This window comes from Aquarana catesbeiana, linkage group LG02 (genome assembly GCF_042186555.1).
Source record: "Aquarana catesbeiana isolate 2022-GZ linkage group LG02, ASM4218655v1, whole genome shotgun sequence".
Lineage (NCBI taxonomy): Eukaryota > Metazoa > Chordata > Amphibia > Anura > Ranidae > Aquarana > Aquarana catesbeiana.
Window position 1 is genome coordinate 121,396,256 of NC_133325.1, and position 23,510 is coordinate 121,419,765.

The 23,510-nt window shown below is 42.8% G+C and overlaps 1 protein-coding gene across 2 annotated transcripts in view; it reads left to right on the forward strand.

Annotated features, from left to right (window-relative positions):
• The window catches only part of ATP8A2 (ATPase phospholipid transporting 8A2), a 1,045,467-nt gene that overhangs the window by 81,050 nt on the left and 940,907 nt on the right, over positions 1 to 23,510 (forward strand). The window contains exon 1 of one of the 2 annotated variants that reach the window (XM_073613413.1): positions 4,946 to 5,012. The exons of the other annotated variant lie outside the window; for it this stretch is intronic. Within the exon in view, the coding sequence (XP_073469514.1) occupies positions 4,979 to 5,012 (34 nt within the window). The 5' untranslated portion in view covers positions 4,946 to 4,978. Of the gene's footprint in view, positions 1 to 4,945; positions 5,013 to 23,510 lie in introns of those variants that run through there. 2 annotated transcript variants of the gene reach the window in all.

Consider the following 23,510-nt stretch of genomic DNA (forward strand, 5'->3'; position numbering starts at 1 on the left):
GCTTCAAAATAGGGTGGGCTCCGGACACAGAGCATTGTGCTCGGAGCCCACCCAGCTGTGTTAGAATAGCGAATGAATATATAATGAATATAGCACGGAATTGCCTCTTTAGGAGTGTGTCTTTGGGAATGTTTGACCATTCTTCCAGAGGCGCATTTGTGAGGTTAGGCATGAGGGTTCAACCGAGCTTTAATTAGCAGTATAAATGCCTTTTTTTTTGTTTTAATAATTCTTTACTTGAAGAAAATGCCACTTCAAAAATCAATGATAGTGCATGACAGCGTGCACAGAATAGTGGTACAAATTGACTCTTCCATTATGCATGGAATGTCAAAAGCATATACATCTTTCAGAAAGTTGATGACAAGACAAGCAGTGATCACAGTTACAGAAATCAAAGCTAACACGTGTGTTCCTATTAACTATAGTCCAGCGTCAAGACATGTTCCCATCAATATTAAAGAGTATGTAAATCCAACATTTTGTATTCCTGATATGTGTCTGCTGTACCATGTACTTGTATGAGAAAGTGTCCTGTTCTCTTTGCATTGTTTCCTTTGTGTGAAATCCCTGGTGTTCCTGCTAGTCCCTTTGCTTTCCTATTAAAAACTGACCACACTCAGCAGGCGAACACACCGTGGTCAGTTCCCTAGCTGTGCTGGGAATGCAAAGAAAAATTCCCAGCTCACTTACCAACCAGTCTGCAATAAACCAAATTGTCCTGTCACAGTTCACGTTAAAATCAGGGGATTTCGTTTGCACACATTTGCAAATATATCTGTACGCTACAGGGCCACTTCATGGCACCCTAGTGTACTACAGTCCTAACGCTATAAATTTTGAGAGCCTCCAAAATGGGAGCACATAAATAATAATGGATAGATTAAGGCAGGTATGCCTGGAGGGCACTCACCCCTCCTTAAAGGTATAGGAACGCACTGGACACCCAGCAATGGTACAATGGCAGCGAAGATCTCCAGTGCGTCCCCTCACCAATTCACCAACAGTGCAAACAGATGGCAACCACCCCAACCTATAACTGGCCATTGCAGCAAGGAGCACATGGAAGGGTGACACATGTAAAAAAACAACAAAGAAAAAGGCCCAGCTCACTTAGCTGATCACATGTACACAGACTTGCCGGTTATTCGCAGCCCTTTCCTCCCACGCTGTGTCTGTGTGAGGAAAGGACTGCCGTTTACTGTCAAGAATGTCAGTAAATTGTGTACACTGATAATCAGTACCCCAATCATCAGTGCCATCTATCAGTGCTCATCAATGCCACCCATTAGTGCCCATCAATGCTGCCTATCAGTGCTCATCAATGCTGCCTATCAGTGCCCATCAATTGTGCCTAAAGTGTTACATATCAATGCTCATTAATGCCGCCTAACAGCATCCATCAGTGCCACCTATCAGTACTCTTCAGTGCTGCCAATCAGTGCCATTTATCAGTGCTCATCAATACTGCCTGAGTTCTGCCTATCAGTGTTCCTCAGTGCCCGTCAGTGCAGCCTATGAGTTCTGCCTAACAGTGTTCATCAATGCCCATCAGTGCCACCTATCAGTGCCCATTAATGCCACCTATAAGTGCAGCCTATCGGTGCACATTAGTGCCTACTATCAGTGCCACCTATCAGTGCTCATCAATGCGGCCTATCAGTGCCCATTAGTGCCTCCTATTAGTGCCCATCAATGCCTCCTATCAGTGCCCATCAATGCCTCTTATAAGTGCCCATCAATGCCTCCTATCAGTGCCCATCAGTGCCTCCTATCAGTGCTCATCTGTGCCTCTTATCAGTGCTCACCAGTGCCTCCTATTAGTGCCCATAAATGCCTCCTATCATTGCCCATCATTGCCTCCTATCAGTGCCTTCTATCAGTGTCCATCAGTGCCTTCTATCAGAGTCTATCAGTGCCTTCTATCAGTGCCCATAAATTCCTCCTATCAGTGCTCATCAGTGCCTTCTATCAGTGTCTATCAGTGCCTTCTATCAGTGCTCATCAGTGCCTTCTATCAGTGCTCATCAGTGCCTTCTATCAGTGCTCATCAGTGCCTTCTATAAGTGTCCATCAGTGCCTTCTCTCAGTGCTCATCAGTGCTTTCTCTCAGTGCTCATCAGTGTCTTCTTTCAGTGTCCATCAGTGCCTTCTATCAGTGCTCATCAGTGCCTTCTATCAGTGCTCATCAGTGCCTTCTCTCAGTGCTCATCAGTGCCTTCTATCAGTGTCCATCAGTGCCTTCTATCAGTGTCCATCAGTGCCTTCTATCAGAGTCCATCAGTGCCTTCTATCAGAGTCCATCAGTGCCTTCTATCAGTGCCCATCAGTGCCTCCTATCAGTGTCCATCAGTGCCTTCTATCAGTGCTCATCAGTGCCTTCTATCAGTGTCCATAAGTGCCTTCTATCAGTGCTCATCAGTGCCTTCTATCAGTGTCCATAAGTGCCTTCTATCAGTGCTCATCAGTGCCTTCTATCAGTGCCTTCTATAAGTGTCCATCAGTGCCTTCTCTCAGTGCTCATCAGTGCTTTCTCTCAGTGCTCATCAGTGTCTTCTTTCAGTGTCCATCAGTGCCTTCTATCAGTGCTCATCAGTGCCTTCTATCAGTGCTCATCAGTGCCTTCTCTCAGTGCTCATCAGTGCCTTCTATCAGTGTCCATCAGTGCCTTCTATCAGTGTCCATCAGTGCCTTCTATCAGAGTCCATCAGTGCCTTCTATCAGAGTCCATCAGTGCCTTCTATCAGTGCCCATCAGTGCCTCCTATCAGTGTCCATCAGTGCCTTCTATCAGTGCTCATCAGTGCCTTCTATCAGTGTCCATAAGTGCCTTCTATCAGTGCTCATCAGTGCCTTCTATCAGTGTCCATCAGTGCCATCTGCCATCTCAGGACAGCATGGCTCTGAGCGGAGAGCGTGTCTTTCATGGAACCGCAGCACAGAGCCAGCAATGACAGTTCTATCTCCCCCTCCGTCCATCCTCTCTCACAGAGGACACAGCTGATCTGCTGCCCCTTCTCCCCCATCCCCCCTCCTGTGTGTGCGGGGAGGGGGGATAAGGGGGAGGAGATCAGCTGTGTCCTCTCTCACCCCATGCGAGAGAGGACGGAGGGGGTGATAGAACTGTCAATGCCAGTTCTGTGCTGCTGTTCCATGAGAGACACGCTCTCCGCTCAGAGCCCAGCCAATAGCAACCCTGCTGGGGCCCCCTACAGTGACGGAATGCCAGGGCCCCGTTGCAAGTGCGACTGTTGCGACCCTGGTAATTCTGCCACTGCCTCATCCCTTTAAAACTGAACACATATTAAATACACATGTTCTGAGGCTAATTTAATGCAGATAAAGCACTAAATGAGTTTAATTACCGCCTACAGAACCTGTGTAATATAGATATAGATATACTTTATTGTCATTGTATACATACAACAACATTTTAATTAATATGTGTTCGGTTTTAAAGGGATGAGGTTGCAAACTCAACTGTTGGTGAATTGGTTCATCCACACTATATTGCCAAAAGTATTGGGCCACCCATCCAAATCATTTCGTGAAGGGGGGGATTATGGTGTGGGGTTGTTTTTCAGGGGTTGGGCTTAGCCCCTTAGCTTAGCCCCAGTGAAGGGAACTCTTAACAGTTTAGGGATGGCCCCTTCCTGTTCCAAAATGACTGCACACCAGTGCACAAAGCAAGGTCCATAAAAATATGGATGATCAAGTTTGGGGTGGAGGAACTTGACTGGCCTGTACAGAGTCCTGACCTCAACCCGATAGAACACCTTTGGGATGAATTAGAGCGGAGACAGTGAGCTAGGCCTTCTCATCCACATCAGTGCCTGACCTCACAAATTAACTTCTGGAAGAATGGTCAAACATTCCCATAGACCAGTGTCTCTCAACTCCAGTCCTCAAGGCACCCCAACAGGTTATGTTTTCAGGATTTCAATTATTTTGCACAGGTGATTTGATCAGTTTCGCTGCCTTAGTAATTACCACAGCCGTTTCATCTAAGGGAAATCCTGAAAAAATGACCTGTTGGGGCGCCTTGAGGACTGGAGTTGAGAAACACTGCCATAGACACACTCCTAAACCTTGTGGACAGCCTTCCCAGAAGAGTTAAAGCTGTTCTAGCTGTAAAGGGTGGACCAACTTGATATTAAACCCTACAGACTAAGACTGGGATGACAATAAAGTTCATGTGCGTGTAAAGGCAGGTGTCACAATACTTATGGTAATATAGTGTATATGCAAATGTGTGCAAGCTAAACCCCTGTTTTTATCATGAACTGCTAGAAAGGACAATTTGGTTTGTTTCAGGCTGGTTGATAAGTGAGCTTGTTGTTTTTTGACATGTGTCGCCCTTCTATGTGCTCCTTGCCGAAAAGGAGCCAGAAATAGGTTGGAGTGGTTGCCATTTGTTTGTAGTGCTGGGAACCTAGCCTGCTCTCCTCCAATGATCAGACTTGTCCTGACACCCCCACACACAGCCATTCAATGGCAAAACCAGTGCTGTTATACAGCTGAGAGCAGAGGGAATGTGATCACTTATACAAAAGGGGAAAAAAGGTGTTTATAATTTGTATTTATATCTATATGCAAATGTTTAGCCTTTCCTTTTTATTTTAAACTGAATAAGTTGATTTACAAGATGAAAGTTTACAATCACTTTAAACATCATTCCTACTATTATTATTATTATTATTACTACTCAACTATATACGACTATAAATGCCTTTTTGACTTCAGCCTACAGTATATGTGAGGTGTGAGAGTGCTTTAAGGCCACCAGTACCTTCATGATGACGAACGTACAGACAAGACATACAGAAGACACAGTAAGCTGCTTTAACATATGCAGCACCCACCCCACTGATTAGCACAGGGATCGTGTGTAATCAGATTTCCAGTAATCCCATTGGCATTGTGCTGTATGCTGATTTGCTGTTGTCTTATCACGGTGAACAGCGCAGTGAGCCCCTACTATGCCCTATCAGTGGAAGAAATTCAGCTCTATAGGTAATTAGCTTGTCTTCATATTATACATCAAGCAATGTTTCCGTGGAAGTTTTGATCATGATTTGGAAAACTGTAGTGTGGAAGATTTCTTAGATGGACAGTAATTCTTTAATCATTATTAGCTGGTCATGGCGGAAAAAAAAACTTGGATGCTTTATCCAAAGCAAAGTTTGTAGCAGAAATAAATAAATAAATATATATATATATATATATATATATATATACAGTATATGTATATATATTTTTTTCTTTACCTTTTACAGAAGGTTTATTTAGAGTACTTAAGAGTGTTTCATTTATTGTCCCTTGTATTTTCACTTTCTTTCTTTTTCCTATTTTGTGTGTATTTGTTATTTGTGTACTAGAGTTTTCATTTTTTTTTTTTTTTTTTTACTTTTCTTTATATTTCTTTAAAAAATAATAAACTGAGGCTAATGAGAGGCTGTTCTTTGATACAGATACAAGTTCAGGATCGTAGAAAGGAGCCTAGTTAACCCTCAGTAATCGGTTAAAGCACCGATAAAAAAAAACACCAAAAACCACCTTAGTTTTATCTTTCCTTTTGACTCAAATGCATGTTGCCAAATGCAAAATTTCACAGAAATCTTTTGGGCAATGAAAAATGTCCATTTCATTCATTGATAATGATTATAAAAAGTAGGCAGAGCTTTTTTTTTTATAACACATAAGACATATTTTGGCTAAGTATAGCCACATACATTCTGACCATTATTCAATTTGCTAATAAAGTAGAAATAGGCCTTGTGTTTCTGAAATGCATTTTTTTATTGCAGTCTATCAGATTATCTCTTTCATTTTCATAACCAGAAAGAAGCTGTTCAGTTTCTTTGGTAGAAATTTACTTGAAGCTTCTAACACTTTGCAAATTGTAGTAACGTAACACAATATGTTTTTTTTGGGGAGGGGGGGGGGCATTTGTGATTATTGTAGTTTGTGTGTCAGTTTTATAACGTTTTGGGCCAGGCTATCATTTTTGGGCCTAATTAGTAATCCAGCCCCTTAAATGGTATTTACTATTTTTTAAATTCCTCATAAACCTTAGAGGACAATCAGACCTGCACACAATTTTAGCTTACCAAGAGGTTACATTAGCAACTGGAAAAGGTTTTCTTAGCTGTCCGACTAACACACCCTCCTTGCACAGTCAGCTGGTAAGTATCTCCCTGACTTTACAGAGATAAGATCATAACCTATTCCAACAGAATATAGCTAGATAAATGGATTAATCTGATAGGTGTAAGGTAATGCAGAGCAGGTGATTATTATTGTTACACAGGATTTATATGCTTAAATTTAGAGATTGGGAGCCTGGTCTCCAGCCAGGTACTCACCAAAAAGCTAGGGGGCGATTCGACTATCTAGGTACAATACACTAAAGGTAAGCTTAGGTATAGAAACAGTCATGTAAAAAGATATACAAAAGTTTATTGATACACAATACATGACAAGATATCAATGATGAATAAAAAAAAATAGGTGACGGTCCATGTGTATCAGCAAGATAATACTCCCCTGATGGGGAAGATTACAATGGGATAGTAGGTCACAGTACAGTGTTTCTACTAGTTTTGCGGACTGAGCCGCTTCATCAGGAAAACATCCGCAATTTAATTAGCACATGATCAAAAACAATGCATTTAATCACATACAGGAGAGAACAATGTTTCAAGCAATATATAAATTTGAACAATGTACAGCTGTTATATGGGGACAGATAGAGGATCGCTTACCCGATACCCACCATCTTTCTTTTTCCCCCTTTACCCCCTCCTGCCCTCCCCATTTCTCCCTTTTCCCCCTCCCTATCCCCCCCCCTTTCTTCACCCTTCCCCCTCCCCTTGATCTCCTCCCCCCCTTCTCCCCCCCCCACCATCTCCTCACTTTTTTCCAATCTCACAATTTTTCCCTAATTCCCTATTTTCCTTCCTCCCTCCATTTTTCACTCCTTCTCCTCTTTTCCCTTCCCTCCTTCCCTTCTAGTTTTTCTGATTTTTCCAACTCAATTCCCCACTTTTTTTCAATTTAATCTCTTCATTTTTTTGCTTTCCCCTTTTTTCCCTCTCCCCGTCTTCTCTCTCCCCCCCCCCCTTCACTATTTTTTGTTATTCATCATTGATATCTTGTCATGTATTGTGTATCGATATATCATGTATCATGTATATCTTTTTACATTATTGTTTCTATACCTGAGCTTACCTTTAGTGTATTGTACCGAGATAGTCCAATCGACCCCTAGCTTTTTGGTGAGTACCTGGCTGGGGACCAGGCTCCCAATCTCTTTAACTCAAACAATTTCTGGATGATGGTACAACTTTTAATTGACTTTCTCAATTTATGAATACTGTTTGTAGAGGCCATTCAAAATCTTCCAGGATCTATATGGTGCCAATAAGTTTGCACAGCACTTTACAAAATAGAGGGAGACACTACAGTTACAACACAATTAGATACAAGAGGGTTCAATGGGCCCTGCTAGTAAGAGCTACAATCTAAAAGGGAGGGTCAAGTGGTACAAAAGGTAAAAACTGTGAGGGATGAGCTGATTGAGAAAAGCAAAAGTACAGTTGATTATGTACAGGCAGGATAGGCCTCCTTTCACAGATGGGTTTTCAGGGATTGCCAGAGTAGGAGACAATTAAACAGATTGGGGTAAGGAGTTCCAGTGTAAGTGAGAGGCTCTGAAGAAGCCATAGATGCGAGCATAGTAGGAGGTGATAAAGGACCTATAGGGCAGGAGATCTTGAGTAGTGAAGAGAGTAGTTTGGTTGGTATGTTGAGAAGAGGTTGGTGGTGTAGCTTGGGGCGGAGTTGTAGATAGCTTTCTACATTGTTGTTAGTATTTTTAATTTTATTTGTAGGTCGAATGGAAGCCAGTGGAAAGATTGACAGAGAGAGAGAGGTAGCAGACATGGAATGATTAGTAAGATGGATGAGGTGATGGTCTGCATCCACTTTATTTTGGGTGGTCAGCCTAGGGTAAACTTACTTGACCCTAAACCTTTTTTTAGGATTTACTTGTTCAAAGTGGATCAAGAAGTCAGTATTTTACATATAGTTACATAGTAGGTGAGGTTGAAAAAAGACACAAGTCAATCAAGTCCAACCTATGTGTGTGATTATATGTCAGTATTACATTGTATATCCCTGTATGTTGCGGTCCAAGGCTGCTTCATTCATGATAACAATGGGGAAGTCATTCATCAGAAAACCTCTTTTAGGTCATGTGATGAAGAGCACCTAGTGCAGACAGTCATGTGGCTTGATTTATTTAAAAGTCTTCATTGCTTAGGTATGTACAGTGGTTTGTGAAAGTATTCGCCCCCCTTGAACTTTTCAACCTTTTGCCACATTTCAGGCTTCAAACATAAAGATATAAAATTTTTATTTTTTGTGAAGAATCACCAACAAGTGGGACACAATTGTGAAGTGGAACGAAATCTTTTGGATTTTTGAAACTTTTTTAACTAATAAAAAAATGAAAAGTGGGGCGTGCAAAATTATTCGGCCCCCTTGCGTTAATACTTTGTAGAGCCACCTTTTGCTGCGATTACAGCTGCAAGTCGCTTGGGGTATGTCTCTATCAGTTTTGCACATCGAGAGACTGAAATTCTTGCCCATTCTTCCTTGCAAAACAGCTCGAGCTCAGTGAGGTTGGATGGAGAGCGTTTGTGAACAGCAGTTTTCAGCTCTTTCCACAGATTCTCGATTGGATTCAGGTCTGGACTTTGACTTGGCCATTCTAACACCTGGATACGTTTATTTGTGAACCATTCCTTTGTAGATTTTGCTGTATGTTTGGGATCATTGTCTTGTTGGAAGATAAATCTCCGTCCCAGTTTCAGGTCTTTTGCAGACTCCAACAGGTTTTCATCCAGAATGGTCCTGTATTTGGCTGCATCCATCTTCCCCTCAATTTTAACCATCTTCCCTGTCCCTGCTGAAGAAAAGCAGGCCCAAACCATGATGCTGCCACCACCATGTTTGACAGTGGGGATGGTGTGTTGAGTGTGATGAGCTGTTTTGCTTTTACGCCAAACATATCGTTTAGCATTGTGGCCAAAAAGTTCGATTTTGGTTTCATCGGACCAGAGCACCTTCTTCCACATGTTTGGTGTGTCTCCCAGGTGGCTTGTGGCAAACTTTAGACGAGACTTTTTATGGATATCTTTGAGAAATTTCTTCTTGCCACTCTTCCATAAAGGCCAGATTTGTGCAGAGTACGACTGATTTTTGTCCTATGGACAGACTCTCCCACCTCAGCTGTAGTTCTCTGCAGTTCATCCAGAGTGATCATGGGCCTCTTAGCTGCATCTCTGATCAGTCTTCTCCTTGTCTGAGCTGAAAGTTTAGAGGGACAGCCAGGTCTTGGTAGATTTGCAGTGGTCTGATACTCCTTCCATTTCAAAATGATCACTTGCACAGTGCTCCTTGGGATGTTTAAAGCTTGGGAAATCTTTTTGTATCCAAATCCGGCTTTAAACTTCTCCACAACAGTATTACGGACCTGCCTGGTGTGTTCCTTGGTCTTCATGATGCTCTCTGTGCTTTCAACAGAACCCTGAGACTATCACAGAGCAGGTGCATTTATACAGAGACTTGATTACACACAGGTGGATTCTATTTATCACCATCAGTCGTTTAGGACAACATTGGATCATTCAGAGATCCTCGCTGAACTTCTGGAGAGAGTTTGCTGCACTGAAAGTAAAGGGGCCGAATAATTTTGCACGCACCACTTTTCAGTTTTTTAATTGCTAAAAAAGTTTAAAATATCCAATAGATTTCGTTCCACTTCACAATTGTGTCCCACTTGTTGGTGATTCTTCACAAAAAATTAAAATTTTATATCTTTATGTTTGATGCCTGAAATGTGGCAAAAGGTTGAAAAGTTCAAGGGGGCCGAATACTTTCGCAAGCCACTGTATATAGTCATGTGTTTCAAGGGGATTTGGCCTTCCCCTTCTTCAGGGTGAAGTATCACTGCTGGATCCAGATTCCATCCAATTGAAAACCTTTATATGAATAAGATAGGCTGGAACATCAGCTAGTGATATCAGTAAATGTGGCAGCTAGCTGATTACAGATGGCTGTATACTATGTACCTAACCAATAAAACATTTAAATAAATGATCAAGTTGCATGTCTGTCTGACCTAGGTGCTTCTCCATATGATCTGAAAGCAACTAGGGGATTCTCATTGCATTTATATGGGTGTATTTATTATTTTCTTTTTTTTTAAGTGAATAGTGGTGCAATAAGGCTTAGTACAAGCTGGCTTTGGCATTTATTAGAGCAGTGCTTACAGTGAGCTTTTGCAAAGGATCTGTTTTGAAGATTTGAAAGCCTGATTCACATATTTGCATTTTAGTAACACACACGTTTTACTATGTGTTACTGTATGCATGCAGTAATTCATTTTGAATGACCCTGTTGCACATCCCCAGTGTACTACAACATGCAACATGTGTTGTCATTTTCTGGGGAAAAAAAACAGATATGTTAAAACGTCTTTTGGTTGTGCGTATAATGCGCTGCCTTACTCCAGCATACATTTACTTGCATGTAATAACACACCGTAAATATGTGAATCTGGCCTAAAGCACTCGTCAGCTCCAGTTTAGGCAAGGTAAACATAGATCTGAATGGAAATGCTAACTGCCACTGTCAAGCTTCTACTGGGCTTTAGCAGACTTTCAGAAAACTTCCACTCTGTCTGAAACTTGTTAAAAGTCTACTAAAGGCTACTTGCCGCTTGTTTAAAGTGACAGTCATGGTTCCTGTGATGATCGGTATTTAACATCTTCAAACTGGAATTGAATGTTTCCTGGAAGGCTTCAAGAAATTGAAGTTTGTCAGAGAATTTGCAAATGCTTTGTAAAAGATTACTGCACACACTGCGCTTATACAAGCTGCAACTTGTGCATCCAAGACTTCAATCAATACTGAATATCTAGGAGAGCAGATGTTGTTATTTATCAACTTTTTGCAAAAAGTCCTTTGTTCCCATAGCAATAAGACACTGCCATTCATCTCCCTGTTCTGTATGGGATAACGAAGAAAGAACCGGGTTGCTATGAGCAGTTTTCTCTAGACATTTTGATAAATAAGACCGTCCTACACATTCTGACACAAGTGAGACTTGTTGTGGAAGATGCAAATATATAAAATCCAGAAGGAAAAATATTTGTTACAGGATTGGTTGTTATGGAAAAGGTACTCTGACTTTATCATGACTTTATTGTGGGTTAGTGTGTCAGAATAATAACCAGGTAAGTCACATTTTCAGAACGAGCTAAGCCATAATGGTAGACACAGTATTTTGCTGGTAAGTTTGCCTAAAGCGGTACTCAACTCTCCCCAACGTGTTTTTTTTTCTCTTATCTGTTTTCCCGAGTTTGCTTCAGAAAACATACCTACACAGTGACTTCAGTGTTGTGCCTCTGCTGTTTTTGGGTGACATATATCCAACGCCGCTAGCTGCAAGAATATCCTCTTCAGTTGGATGTCTCTTCTGGGTACAGGTAGCCAGCTACTGATGGCATACCATGTCCTCCCCCTAACTGCCCTGTATGCCCAATCCAGCAGCCTCCTTGGAGATGTGATGTAAGCATCCCAGGAGGCTGCAAGACCAGGGACACATCGTCCTGGCCTAGGCCACAATGGTGGCAGGGGTGAGGCAAAAAAAAAAAAGATAAAAAAAAAAAAAAAATACCAACATTTCTGCTTAGGGTATGTAGCAATTACTCACTGTGGAGCTGCTGGTTTAAGTGGGCTTGTTACCTTCACTCTCCTTCCCTCTGTTTCACCGGCACCGGGTCTAGGGTTCCATTGAGTTTACCTCTGGACGACACACGCACCAACACTGGAGTACGTTTTCAATGCTTTATTAAACACTTGACTTAGGAAATAGCAGGAAAGAGGCGGAAAGGAAACTGCAGAAGAAACTCAAACATCTTCTTGTAGGGTTCTTTTGACAAATGTCTTGGTAGAATTAAGATATTATATGGAATGCGCTCCCCTCGTGGGACACACTCTTTGCTCGCCTGGATAGGCCTCTCCCACCAGCCTAGCAGCCAGTACGCAGCACAAATGAAAGTCTCTGCCACAGACTTGCTTAGGAACAAAACCCATACGATTCTCTGCCACAGGATGTATCAGATTTTCTGTAATGAATGTCAGTCACAGTGGCTGAACCTTTAAGCCAACCCGGCAACACTATGCTGTATAGTTACTTTCGGATACATCCTCCAACCGAGTCACCAGGCCCCTCTATAGACCAGCGCGCTGCGTGATCCCTCCAAGACGGGTCCTCCCCTGGGATCTCCTCGGTTGTCCAGCTTCGTCACACAGGACCGACAGCTCAGGACCATTCCTCGGCCGCGGTGGTAGGCCCCAGACAAGCCTTTGGACCCACCCCTGCGCTGTAGTATTGTGGGCCTCCGGAACGGAGGACCACAAGGTAGCTCCTTAACGCATACCTATCGGCCAGGAGGGCCAGCAGGTGGCTGTAAAACTAACCCCAAAATATGGCGTCTGTCCCATAAATACCCTCGCCCAGAATGCAACTCGGAGGACCACCTCCACCGAGTTGTCTCCGGGACAGAAGAGCATCCATACGCTTCAACACGTTGCCTTTCCAACACTAACCAGTGATAACATCGACACCCACCGGTCAGCACGGAAACACACACAACGTCAGCCAAGCTGGAACAGAGGCAAACTTAACCTTCCTAACGAACAAATTACTAAATTTACCTAACATGCGGTAGATTGCAAATCTACCAGCGCTACATACTCCCCCCACTACAGTAGACGTTGTCCCCAACGTCTGTCCAAAAAAACAGTGACAAAAACTCCCAAGCCTGGTAGTAAGCATTTGAGTTTCTTATAACTTTGGATAGACAAAGAGAGAGAAAAGGACAGTATAAAGACACTATAAGACTTCTATAAAACATTATGTTTACATCCGCAAACAAAACCACAGTATGATTGTACATAACCTCACTATCTAACTAGCTGAAAAGCCTCCCAGCTTAATATAAGATCCGATGATCCCTGAAAAGGAAACATAGTTAAACACACATATGTATATCCTGTACATCATTAGGAGCAAAGCCTCATTAAGAAATGAGACTCTCTTCCTATAATCTATACCAAAAAAAAATATTCTTTAGGAGTCCATCCCTATATATAATTCTTCTTCTTTTTTTTTATGAAACAAAAATCCAGCTAGCAAAAGGAAGTCCTTGGATTTAAACACTGAACAGAATAGGTAGATCTTGACCACGCAGATGTCTTTACCCTGACGCTAACTAGCTAAATAACTTCAAAGTTCTTTTGTCCATAATTACCAGTAAAACCGGGGATGTGGCAATGTCAGTGGTTTTCCCTCTTTATCCACGGTGGTAATAAAATATACAACATTGTCCTTTCCCGGCCTGCAAATTACCACTTTGTCAGCATAGATGTGCCGACCGAAATTCCAATGTTCAAAGCATTCGTTAAAACGTTCATCCATCTTAACAGAACATCCAGTCTTTCTGAAGGGCTTAGGTACAGACAAATAGTCCCAAACAGCTTCAACGTACCAAAGTTTCCGATTAGTTTCAATCTTCTGCATAATATCCCGGGGCACATAGGGGAACTCCAAACCATACTCTGCTGCCACACGCTTGTTCAACATCCTCTGTAAGCGAGCAAGTTTTGGCAAAGTCCCAGCAATAGTACTTTGTGGCTCCACACAGGGCGACGTCTTCCCAGAACTCAGGGCTGTCCATTCAGGGAAAGTCATAGTGGAGGCAACATCCTCACTTTGTGACATAGTCTCAAATAGGTCATCATCACCGGAAAGATCCGACATGGATTCTATTTCCGAATCTCCCAACTCTTCCGCTGGCAAATATTTATTTACAGTCCTGAACACATTCCACAACAGTGGCTTACCCGTTCCTGACGTGGACTCTGGTAGCTCCAGTTCAGGTAACCTCTGGGGTAGGCCTCGACCACGGCCGCAGGAAGCCTTTACATAGCCCACCTTCCCTTGAGTAGGCACCACAGGAGTTGGCGTAGTGGACGCAGAAACCAAAGTAATGTCCCTTGATGAGACAACAGCAGCAGTGTCTCCTTCTGGAACATTGTGAGCAACAACAGGCAAAGTGGTGGCCTGTCACTCTCTCTCTGTAGCGGTATCAGCTTCTACTGTGGTGATACCTGTTGCCCAATCCATCCGATAAGCACAGGGCGACGTGGTAGGATGCTCCACCACAAACAAGTACTCTCCACATTGCGGACATCGGCCAAATGGACGAAGATGCACGGCCAATCCTTCGCATCGATGGCAGATCATGCCCAGTCCCTCAACAACTCCTGAGGTATACAGGACAAACCTCCCCTGCGGCTTCAAACGAACTCTAGTATCCGTAAGCAGAGTTCCAGACAGCACAGTATTCATCACGGTGCTTGTAGGGAACATTCTCGGTCCCACAACTGGCTGCATCGCCGGAAAAGACATAGCCACACTCTGATCCTCCCAGCACGACCACGAGGCTCCCCCCCTCCTCTGGCGCCAAACACACACACGCGTCCCACGCGGCAGCAAGTAGGGTAACTCCTCCCACTTATTCTTCTAGTCACGTAGCTCTCGGGCCTTTTACTGGCGCCCGCCGTCTACGCACTCAGAAATAAAATCCTGCAGTTTTACCTTTTCTCTTCCTGAAAGATTCTTTTTCAAAGTCCAGCTCTCTCTAACTCCCGGTAAAACACTCCACTGGGTTGCGAGAATTGACGGTCAACAAATCCCGGACAACGCCCCCACATGTAGCAATAACTCACTGTGGAGCTGCTGGTTTAAGCGGGTCTGTTACCTTCACTCTGCTTCCCTCTGTTTCACCGGCACTGGGTCTAGGGTTCAGTTGAGTTTACCTCTGGACGACACAGGCACCAACACTGGAGTACGTTTTCAATGCTTTATTAAACACTTGATTTAGGAAATAGCAGGAAAGAGGCGGAAAGGAAACTGCAGAAGAAACTCAAACATCTTCTTGTAGGGTTCTTTTGACAAATGTCTTGGTAGAATTCAGATATTATATGGAATGCGCTCCCCTCGTGGGACACACTCTTTGCTCGCCTGGATAGGCCTCTCCCACCAGCCTAGCAGCCAGTACGCAGCACGAATGAAAGTCTCTGCCACAGACTTGCTTGGGAACAAAATCTGTACGATCTTCTGATACGTCCTCCAACCGAGTCACCAGGCCCCTCTATAGACCAGCATGCTGCGTGATTCCTCCAAGACGGGTCCTCCCCTGGGACCTCCTCAGTTGTCCAGCTTCGTCACACAGGACCGACAGCTTAGGACCATTCCTCGGCCGCGGTGGCAGGCCCCACAGACAAGCCTCTGGACCCACCCCTGCGCCGTAGTATCGTGGACCTCCGGAACGGAGGACCACGAGGTAGCTCCTTAACACATACCTGTCGGCCAGGAGGGCCAGCAGGTGGCTGTAAAACGAACCCCAAAATATGGCGTCTGTCCCATAAATACCCTCGCCCAGAATGCAACTCGGAGGACCACCTCCACCGAGTTGTCTCCGGGACAGAAGAGCATCCATACGCTTCAACACGTTGCCTTTCCAACACTAACCAGTGATAACAGCGACACCCACCGGTCAGCACGGAAACACACACAACGTCAGCCAAGCTGGAACAGAGGCAAACTTAACCTTCCTAACGAACAAATTACTAAATTTACCTAACATGCGGTAGATTGCAAATCTACCAGCGCTACAGGTAGTCAAAAGAGAACTAACTCCCTTTTTGAAATTAAATTTCCACTTTAGACTGCATTCACACCTGAGCGTTTTCCCGGCATTTTTTTATGCACAATTTGCAAGTATTTATACAGCGCTTGGCATATTTTTTATTTCATCTGTTGCATCATTTGTTGCTAGGTTTTTCAGCTTTTTTCTTGCTTTTTTCCTTCTTTTTTTTTTAAATTATTATTATTCATTTATTATTATTTAGTTTTTGTTAGGGTGAGGGGTCAGAGTTAAATCCAACTTTGTGATGTTTACCTACAGGTAGGCCACGGTTTAGGAGAAATTCACCCTGCATGCAACTGCTGACGTCAGCGGCGCATGCGCTCTGAAGGCCCAGCTTACCATGCCGGAACTTCTGAGCTTCTTGCCTGAACTGAGGGCTGTGAGTCGCAGGTGCCATGATGACGTCACTCCCACACATGCGCGTGGGAGTGATGTCATTGCGGCCCTGGCCACTCACAGCGCCGAAGTCTGCAATCTCCAAAGAAAGCACGCAAGAAGATGTCAGCCCTCTCAGCAGTGACCAGGTGCTGCTGAGAGTGCTTCGTTCTAAGGTGAGTGTTTCATAATGTACTAGTATGCGATGCATACTAGCACATTATGCCTTTGTCTTGCTGTTATTTTTTTCTTTTTTTCCCTAGGTTTACCACCACTTTAAGGTTAGGAAGGTTTAGGATTAGAGGTTAGGGTTATTTATTATTTATTTTTATTTTTTTGTTACAGTGCTACTACTACTACTACTGCTACTACTAATAATAAATGAATAAATAAATGTAAAATAAATACACAAATAAATAAAAATAATCATAAATAAATAATAAATATATACAATAAATGAATACTATGTAATAATAAATAAATAAATAACCCCTAACCCTTAAAAAAAAAAAATAACTAGACTAAACACCCTAACCCTAACACAGAAGAAAGAAAGAAATAACAATAACAATAATAACAATGTATTTTTTTGTCCGGGTTCGATGTTAGTATATATATATATATATATATATATATATACATATATATATATATATCTATATAAAGATATATATCTATATATTAATATATTTATTTGTTCATATATTATTACTATTTTCTTTTTTATTTAATTTGAGCAGGAAATCACACAAAAACACTTGCCAACACATGCGATAAGGCACATTTGTATGGTAATAAAACCTCGCCAAAAAGTGCAAACCTGCCTAATTTGAGCTAAAAAAAAAGCTCCATAACTTTTTGGAGCTTCAGGCATTTGGCTTCAGGCGTGTTGGAGTGTAGAAACTCTATAGAGAATAATAGATTTTTTTCTCCTTCAGCGTTTTGGAGCTTGGAGCTTCAAGCTACAAAACACTGAGGTGTGAATGGAGCCTTAAAGTTAATGTTTAACTTGTGTCTGGTTTTTTAACCCTTCACATACTCACACACTGTAGGAATGGGCCTAATTCTATTTGGTACCTCATGGTGGGACAGGCAGGAAGCACATACCCCCCTAGCTGGCCCTTTATGTGCACTAGGGTACTGAAGAGTATATGCCTCTCAATGTCCAGCATTGGTTCTTTTGGGTGAGGACCCCTTTCTTTAGATGGACCCGTCTCAAAACTCTTTCCCAATTCTTTAGGTTTGAGGTTGGCATCAGCAAGGCAGGAGATTCCTGTCTTCTTTAAATGGGGATAGCAGCCCTTGCTGAATGTGTCTACAAATAGGCTCAAGCCTATGGATTGCATCACACGCATATTTTCCGGCACCTACTCCCTGAACATTCACCAGTGATTCACTTAAAATGCCCAATATTCACCCACATTAGCCAGATTTCCCATTCTCCAGAGAACAATGGAAACCTGTTGTTTTACGTATTTTCCTAATAAGGCAAGAAGCCCATACCCTGTTTCCCCGAAAATAAGACCTAGCGTGATTGTCGGTGATGGCTGCAATATAAGCCCTACCCCCCAAATAAGCCCTAGTTAAAGTCCTTGTAGGTCTTATTTTCAGGGTAGGGCTTATTTTCGGGGTAACAGGGTAGGGCTTATTTGGGGGGTAGGGCTTATATTGCAGCCATCACAGACAGACACACTAGGTCTTATTTTTGGGGAAACAGGGTAGCAGACAATTAGATCTTCTCTTTTACTGATCTGAAATCGGATTATGTGCTCAGAGTTAAAACAATTTCATGTTGTCGCTGCTCTTTGCATTGCTTCAATAAGCCCAAATGTTTGATTGATATACTGAATCATAACAGTATTAAAAAAAGGGACATCTGCGACTTTCTGTTGTCATCTAAGAAGTTTCCACTTGGTGTCTCATTGTGCTGCACATATATTTGGTTGCTTGTGTTCCCCTGTAAATTAACACTGAATAGCGCCAGTATGCCATCAATTAGTTATTTAAATAATAGATTAATGGAAACAATTCACTTTAATGGTTATAGTTTATTAGCTTCTGGAATAGTTAAAGCAGAATTATAGTCTAAAACAAACGCTGGCATGTTTTATCTATCCTGTAGCCAATTGCTGAAGCACTGACTGGTCTTCCAAACTTGGCAAAACAAATCACTCGTAAGGCTTCATTACGGCTAAGGCTTCATTAAACTTTTATTATGGGAGCATCTGACAGCCATGGGGGTTATTTACAAAAGGCAAATCCACTTTGCACTACAAGTGCACTTGGAAGTGCAGTCGCTTAAAATCTGAGGGGTAGATCTGAAATGAGGAGAAGCTCTGCTGATTTTATCATCCAATCATGTGCAAGCTAAAATGCTGTTTTTATTTTCCTTGCATGTCCCCCTCGGATCTACAGGGACTTCACTTCCAAGTGCACTTGTAGTGCAAAGTGGATTTGCCTTTAGTAAATATCCCACCATGTGTAGCACGTGTTTTACAAGTTTTTTCAGGTGATTCCATCAAAGTCTGTGGGGCCAAAAACACCCAAATCTGCCTGAAAGGAAGCCTCTGTACTTTTGCAAGCTTTCACAGGTGCCTGGTTCTCAGATGTGTACAGTCACTATTTAAAACAATAGGATTTGTAATGTTGAGCATTTGTAGCTTCAGTCCCAGTTCACACTTCTGCACTCTGCGAGATCACATGTGATTCGCACCGCACTGCAGTGCAAATCACATGCGATGTCTGTATGATGAGATTTTAGCCATACAGATAGTATGACTGATATCACATTGGATTGGGACCAAACTCGCACAGGACCCTTTTTTTGTTCCGCACCACAATCGGATCGCATGGGTGTTCATGGATATCCGAACAGGCAGTTCGCGGTACGATGTGCAAGCTGAAATGGGGGTGTCATTAACAGTGTATTGACACTCCCAGCAGTTCACATATGGCAGTGTGAACTGCTGTGTGAGTCGGGTGCGATGCAGGGACCCGCAGTGGATTTGCAGTGTTCCCGCATCGCACAAGTGTGAACCGAGCCTTAAGCTCAGAGGTGAACGGACCATAGGCTGACGAGCTGATTGGTCTGTTCTTCCTGATCATCATTCCCTCAAGCCTTCTAGGCTGAGCTCAATTGATTTAGATCAGTGATGGCGAACCTTGGCACCCCAGATGTTTTGAAACTACATTTCCCATGATGCTCAACTACACTGCAGAGTGCATGAGCATCATGGGAAATGTAGTTCCAAAACATCTGGGGTACCAAGGTCGCCATCACTGATTTAGATGAATGTTTTGACATAAACCACATGTATAACACCAGAGCAGTGGTTTCTTCAGGATTATTGTTTAGGCATTCCAAAATGTCTGTTACAACCTATTCGTTCAGGACAGCAGTATGGGTGAAGTATGCTATAGATCAGGGGTCTCCAAACTTTCTAAGCAAAGGACCAGTTTACTGTCCTTCAGACTTTAGTGGGGCCAGACTGTGGCCAGTGGGAGTAGAAAGTGCCCTGGCATCAGTGACCCATCATTGGGTTCAATAGGAGGAATAGTGCCCCATTGTTGACATCAATGAGAAGAATAGTGCCCCCAAAATGATGTCAGTAGGGGGAATGGTACTTCATCATTGATGTCAATTGGTGGAATAGTGCCCCAAGGGCCAAATAAAGGCAAGCAAAGGGCCACATCCAGCCCCCGAGCTACAGTTTGGAGACCACTACTACTGATCATTGAAGACTGTAGTTCCAGTCTAATAAAAACAAATTTTGATTAAAAAGTATTTTTTGCTCCACCCTTCCACAGTAGTTATTCCATAGCTAAGCAATGGAGTCCCAATCTTAGTACATTATCCAAAAGCTAATATAGGCCAAGAACTTAGCAGTGAGAATGACCGCACACTCTTTCAAAATGACTGTCAAAATGTGAATCTCAGGTGCATGATGAATCTCAGGTGCAAAATGTGGAGTGTAAAACTGTCCAACATCTTCCCCAGATCCAAAGCATCTTACCTTCAAGCATATTGACTCTATTGACTTTATTTTTCCCGTAATCAATGTCCCCTACCATTATTTAGAGTTGTCATTAAAAAAAAACTAGATTTCCATGACAAGAACAATTTAGACTTTTACATTATTAAAACTTTTCTGCAAGATGCGAGAAGAGTAATCAAAAAAGCTTTCTTGGAGCCCTGAGTCAGGATGCAATGTCATATCAGCTTGAAGAAGCAGCTCTAGGCAAACAAAGTAAAGTCAATCAGTCATCTGCTTGTACGATGAATTAAATATTGCTGCTGTGGTGAAGTCAGAAATCCCACCATGGAAGAGTTAAAACCCCTGCCAGATGTTAATTTCTGTCAGTGGCCTTGCTGGGAAGAGTCACCCTTTCTATTGCTCATGGTCATCACTGCCATCTGGCGACAGCTGTCTCAAGGAGATATTCCCTCACTTAGTGGAGACTTCATCCTGCTTCCTGTTGTCTATGTGTGTCTGGACAAAAAGAGAAAAAAAATCTGGTTTTCAATCACGCTGGGAGATTTGTCCATCTACAACGTAATAAAAAAAAAATCTGTATGCGTATGCAGGCAATAGACTTAGCAGGCTTTTTAAATAATAAGTACACTCACTTTCAGACAAATTGTCCCATCCTTACCCTCCACAGAATTGTATTTACTGATATCTGTTCCTAGGGACCTTGGGGATCATTTACATCCTGCACCACAAATCTCCCTCAAGTCCATCTCCCGGTCAGCTTGATGACCCCATAGAAGTCTATAGGAGTATAATGCACATGTGCGGCCAGCAGAGGAAGTCTTGTTTTGGGGGATGTATACATTTCCCAAAAGAATATGCATCTGTGGATGGTGAGGATGGGACAATTTAGGTCATGTGACAAAAAATAATAAATGCACTTATTCTTTAAAGAAAACCTGCAATGATAGACTTTTGGAGGCTCTCGGTACTTAGCTACTTCTGAAAATGCTTGCTGCCTGGCTGTTTTTGTTTTAGAATATACATGCAGTGAGCAAGAATGAAGTCAGGACTACTATTTCTTCCTGGTTTGTGACTCAAAGAATCAAAGACATTAGATAATCGTGACGGCCAGGCCTGTAAAGCCAACGTTTCAGGGGGTGTAAGAGTCCCCTTTCTCAAGAACTTCCTGCCTCAGGATTTTCTTAACAAAGCGGGTTCATAAATCTCCAAAATGTTGGGTGTTTCCTCCTCCTCTCTCATTTTCAACAGGGTCAGGCTCAGCTATCCTCATTATTCCATCTTGGATACTCAATGCTTGTATTTATTTCTGATGATATATGACTTAAAGTGGAATTCCAGGCAAAAATACAACTAGGTTTTGAACAATAGGCCACCCCACACCCCCCCCCCCCTCGTTTTTGGATATTGTTTTTCTTCTCTATTTGTTTTATACCTTTTCTAGTGTTTTAGAGGTTAACTTTCTTCCTAAACTCGCCACGAGGTACGTCATTTCCGCATCTGCATCAGCCCCTCCTCCTTCCCCCCGCTGCTTTCTGGGACCTGTGTGTGTCCCAGAGGATGACATGGCCATTCAGAAAGTGCAGGGTGACTCGCGCATGCACAGTAGCAAACCAGCTGTGTTTCCTTTAGTTGCAATGATGGCGCCTGCACCCAGGCCGACATTGCGGGATCCCTGGACAGGTAAGTGTCCTTATATTAAAAGTCAGCAGCTACATTATTATGACATACTTGAATATCTGTAGCAGTTAGCGTTACACTGATACGTGTATCGTTATCGGTGCCGATACTAACCATTTGCGCTTTTTGAACCGCATCTGATTTGCATAACATGTGAACCAATAGGCTTTTCTATGGAGCCAGTTCACATACGTGCAGGCCAGCCACAGTGCATTTAAAAAAAAAATCTGGTAGGATTTTCAGCCCGGTTTAGGTGCGATTTCCAATGTCATACAACTTTAAAGTGGAAGGTAACTTCTGTGCATGACTGTTACCTAATATATTAAGGCTTACCTATAGGTAATGTAAATATCTCCTAAAGGTGCACCGTTTAGGAGATATTTACAGTACATGCAACTAGTAATCTCACTGACACATGTGCTCTGAAGGAACAGCCACCTGTGCCTCAGAGCCCTGTACCATGATCAGAGGCTCCGGTGCGCATGTGTGGGAGTGAGATCATCGCGGCTATGGGGCAATCACAGAGCCGGAGTCCGCGAACCCGGAAGCAAGACGGGTGAAGATTGAAGCGTCCTCCTCTGACATCTCGGCATGGGAAGGCATGGTTTTAAGGTAAGTTTAACATAATGTGCTAGTATGCACAGTGGTGTAGTGGTTAGCACTTTGATTTAGCAGCAAAAGGGTCGCTGGTTCAAATCCCGACCACGACACTACCTGCCTGGAGTTTGCATGTTCTTCCTGTGTCTGCGTGGGTTTACTCCAGTTTTCTCCCACACACCAAAGACATGCTGATAGGTTAATTGGCCCCTGTCTAAACTGACCCTAGTATGTGTATGTATGAATGTGAATTAAGGACCTTAGATTGTAAGCTCCTTGAGGGCAGGGACTGATGTGAATGTACAATATATATGTGCTGTGTAATGCGATGCATACTAGCACATTATGACATTACCTTCCAGGGTAAAAAGAAAAAATGTCTAGCGGTTTGCAACTGCTTTGACAATTCGTTCAGCACTTGAATCGCTGAATGAAGTTTCACCAAACGGGGCTTGAAATCGTGCTGCAAACTGGCCCCGCGCATATATAAACAGTTACTGTACTTACTTACATTAAAAATAGGTATTGGTATCAGCGAGTACTTAAGAAAATGTGCCGGTCTTAAAAAACTGGTATCGTGCATCCCTAGTAGCAATTGTATGTATACGTAGGTCTAATACAAATTTTTTGCTAAAGCAATTTTATTATTTGGTGTCCTTACTCTGTAGAGGGCTTCTGGACAGGTCTACAGCCTCTTGTCATATGATTAGGTGTCCTTCTTCCTTGTCCAACTCTTTTGTTTGTGTGTTTGTGTCTCTGAGACCTCAGGGAGAGAATGTGTACCACTGACTTGGAGTAGCTCTCAAATTCAGAGTTATTCAGAGTACGATGCTGGCCATTATAAGTACTGTATTCTGTTAGCGGAGCAGCAAGCTGCACAAGATGAAAAATTAGGGCCAACGAGCAGGTAGGGTGAGTCCCCAGTTCACATTTGCACGCTTCATTGGAGGTTTTTTGCAAGCTGCAGGGATTATACATTAATCATTGTAATGTGAAAATCTATAGTATACACTATATAC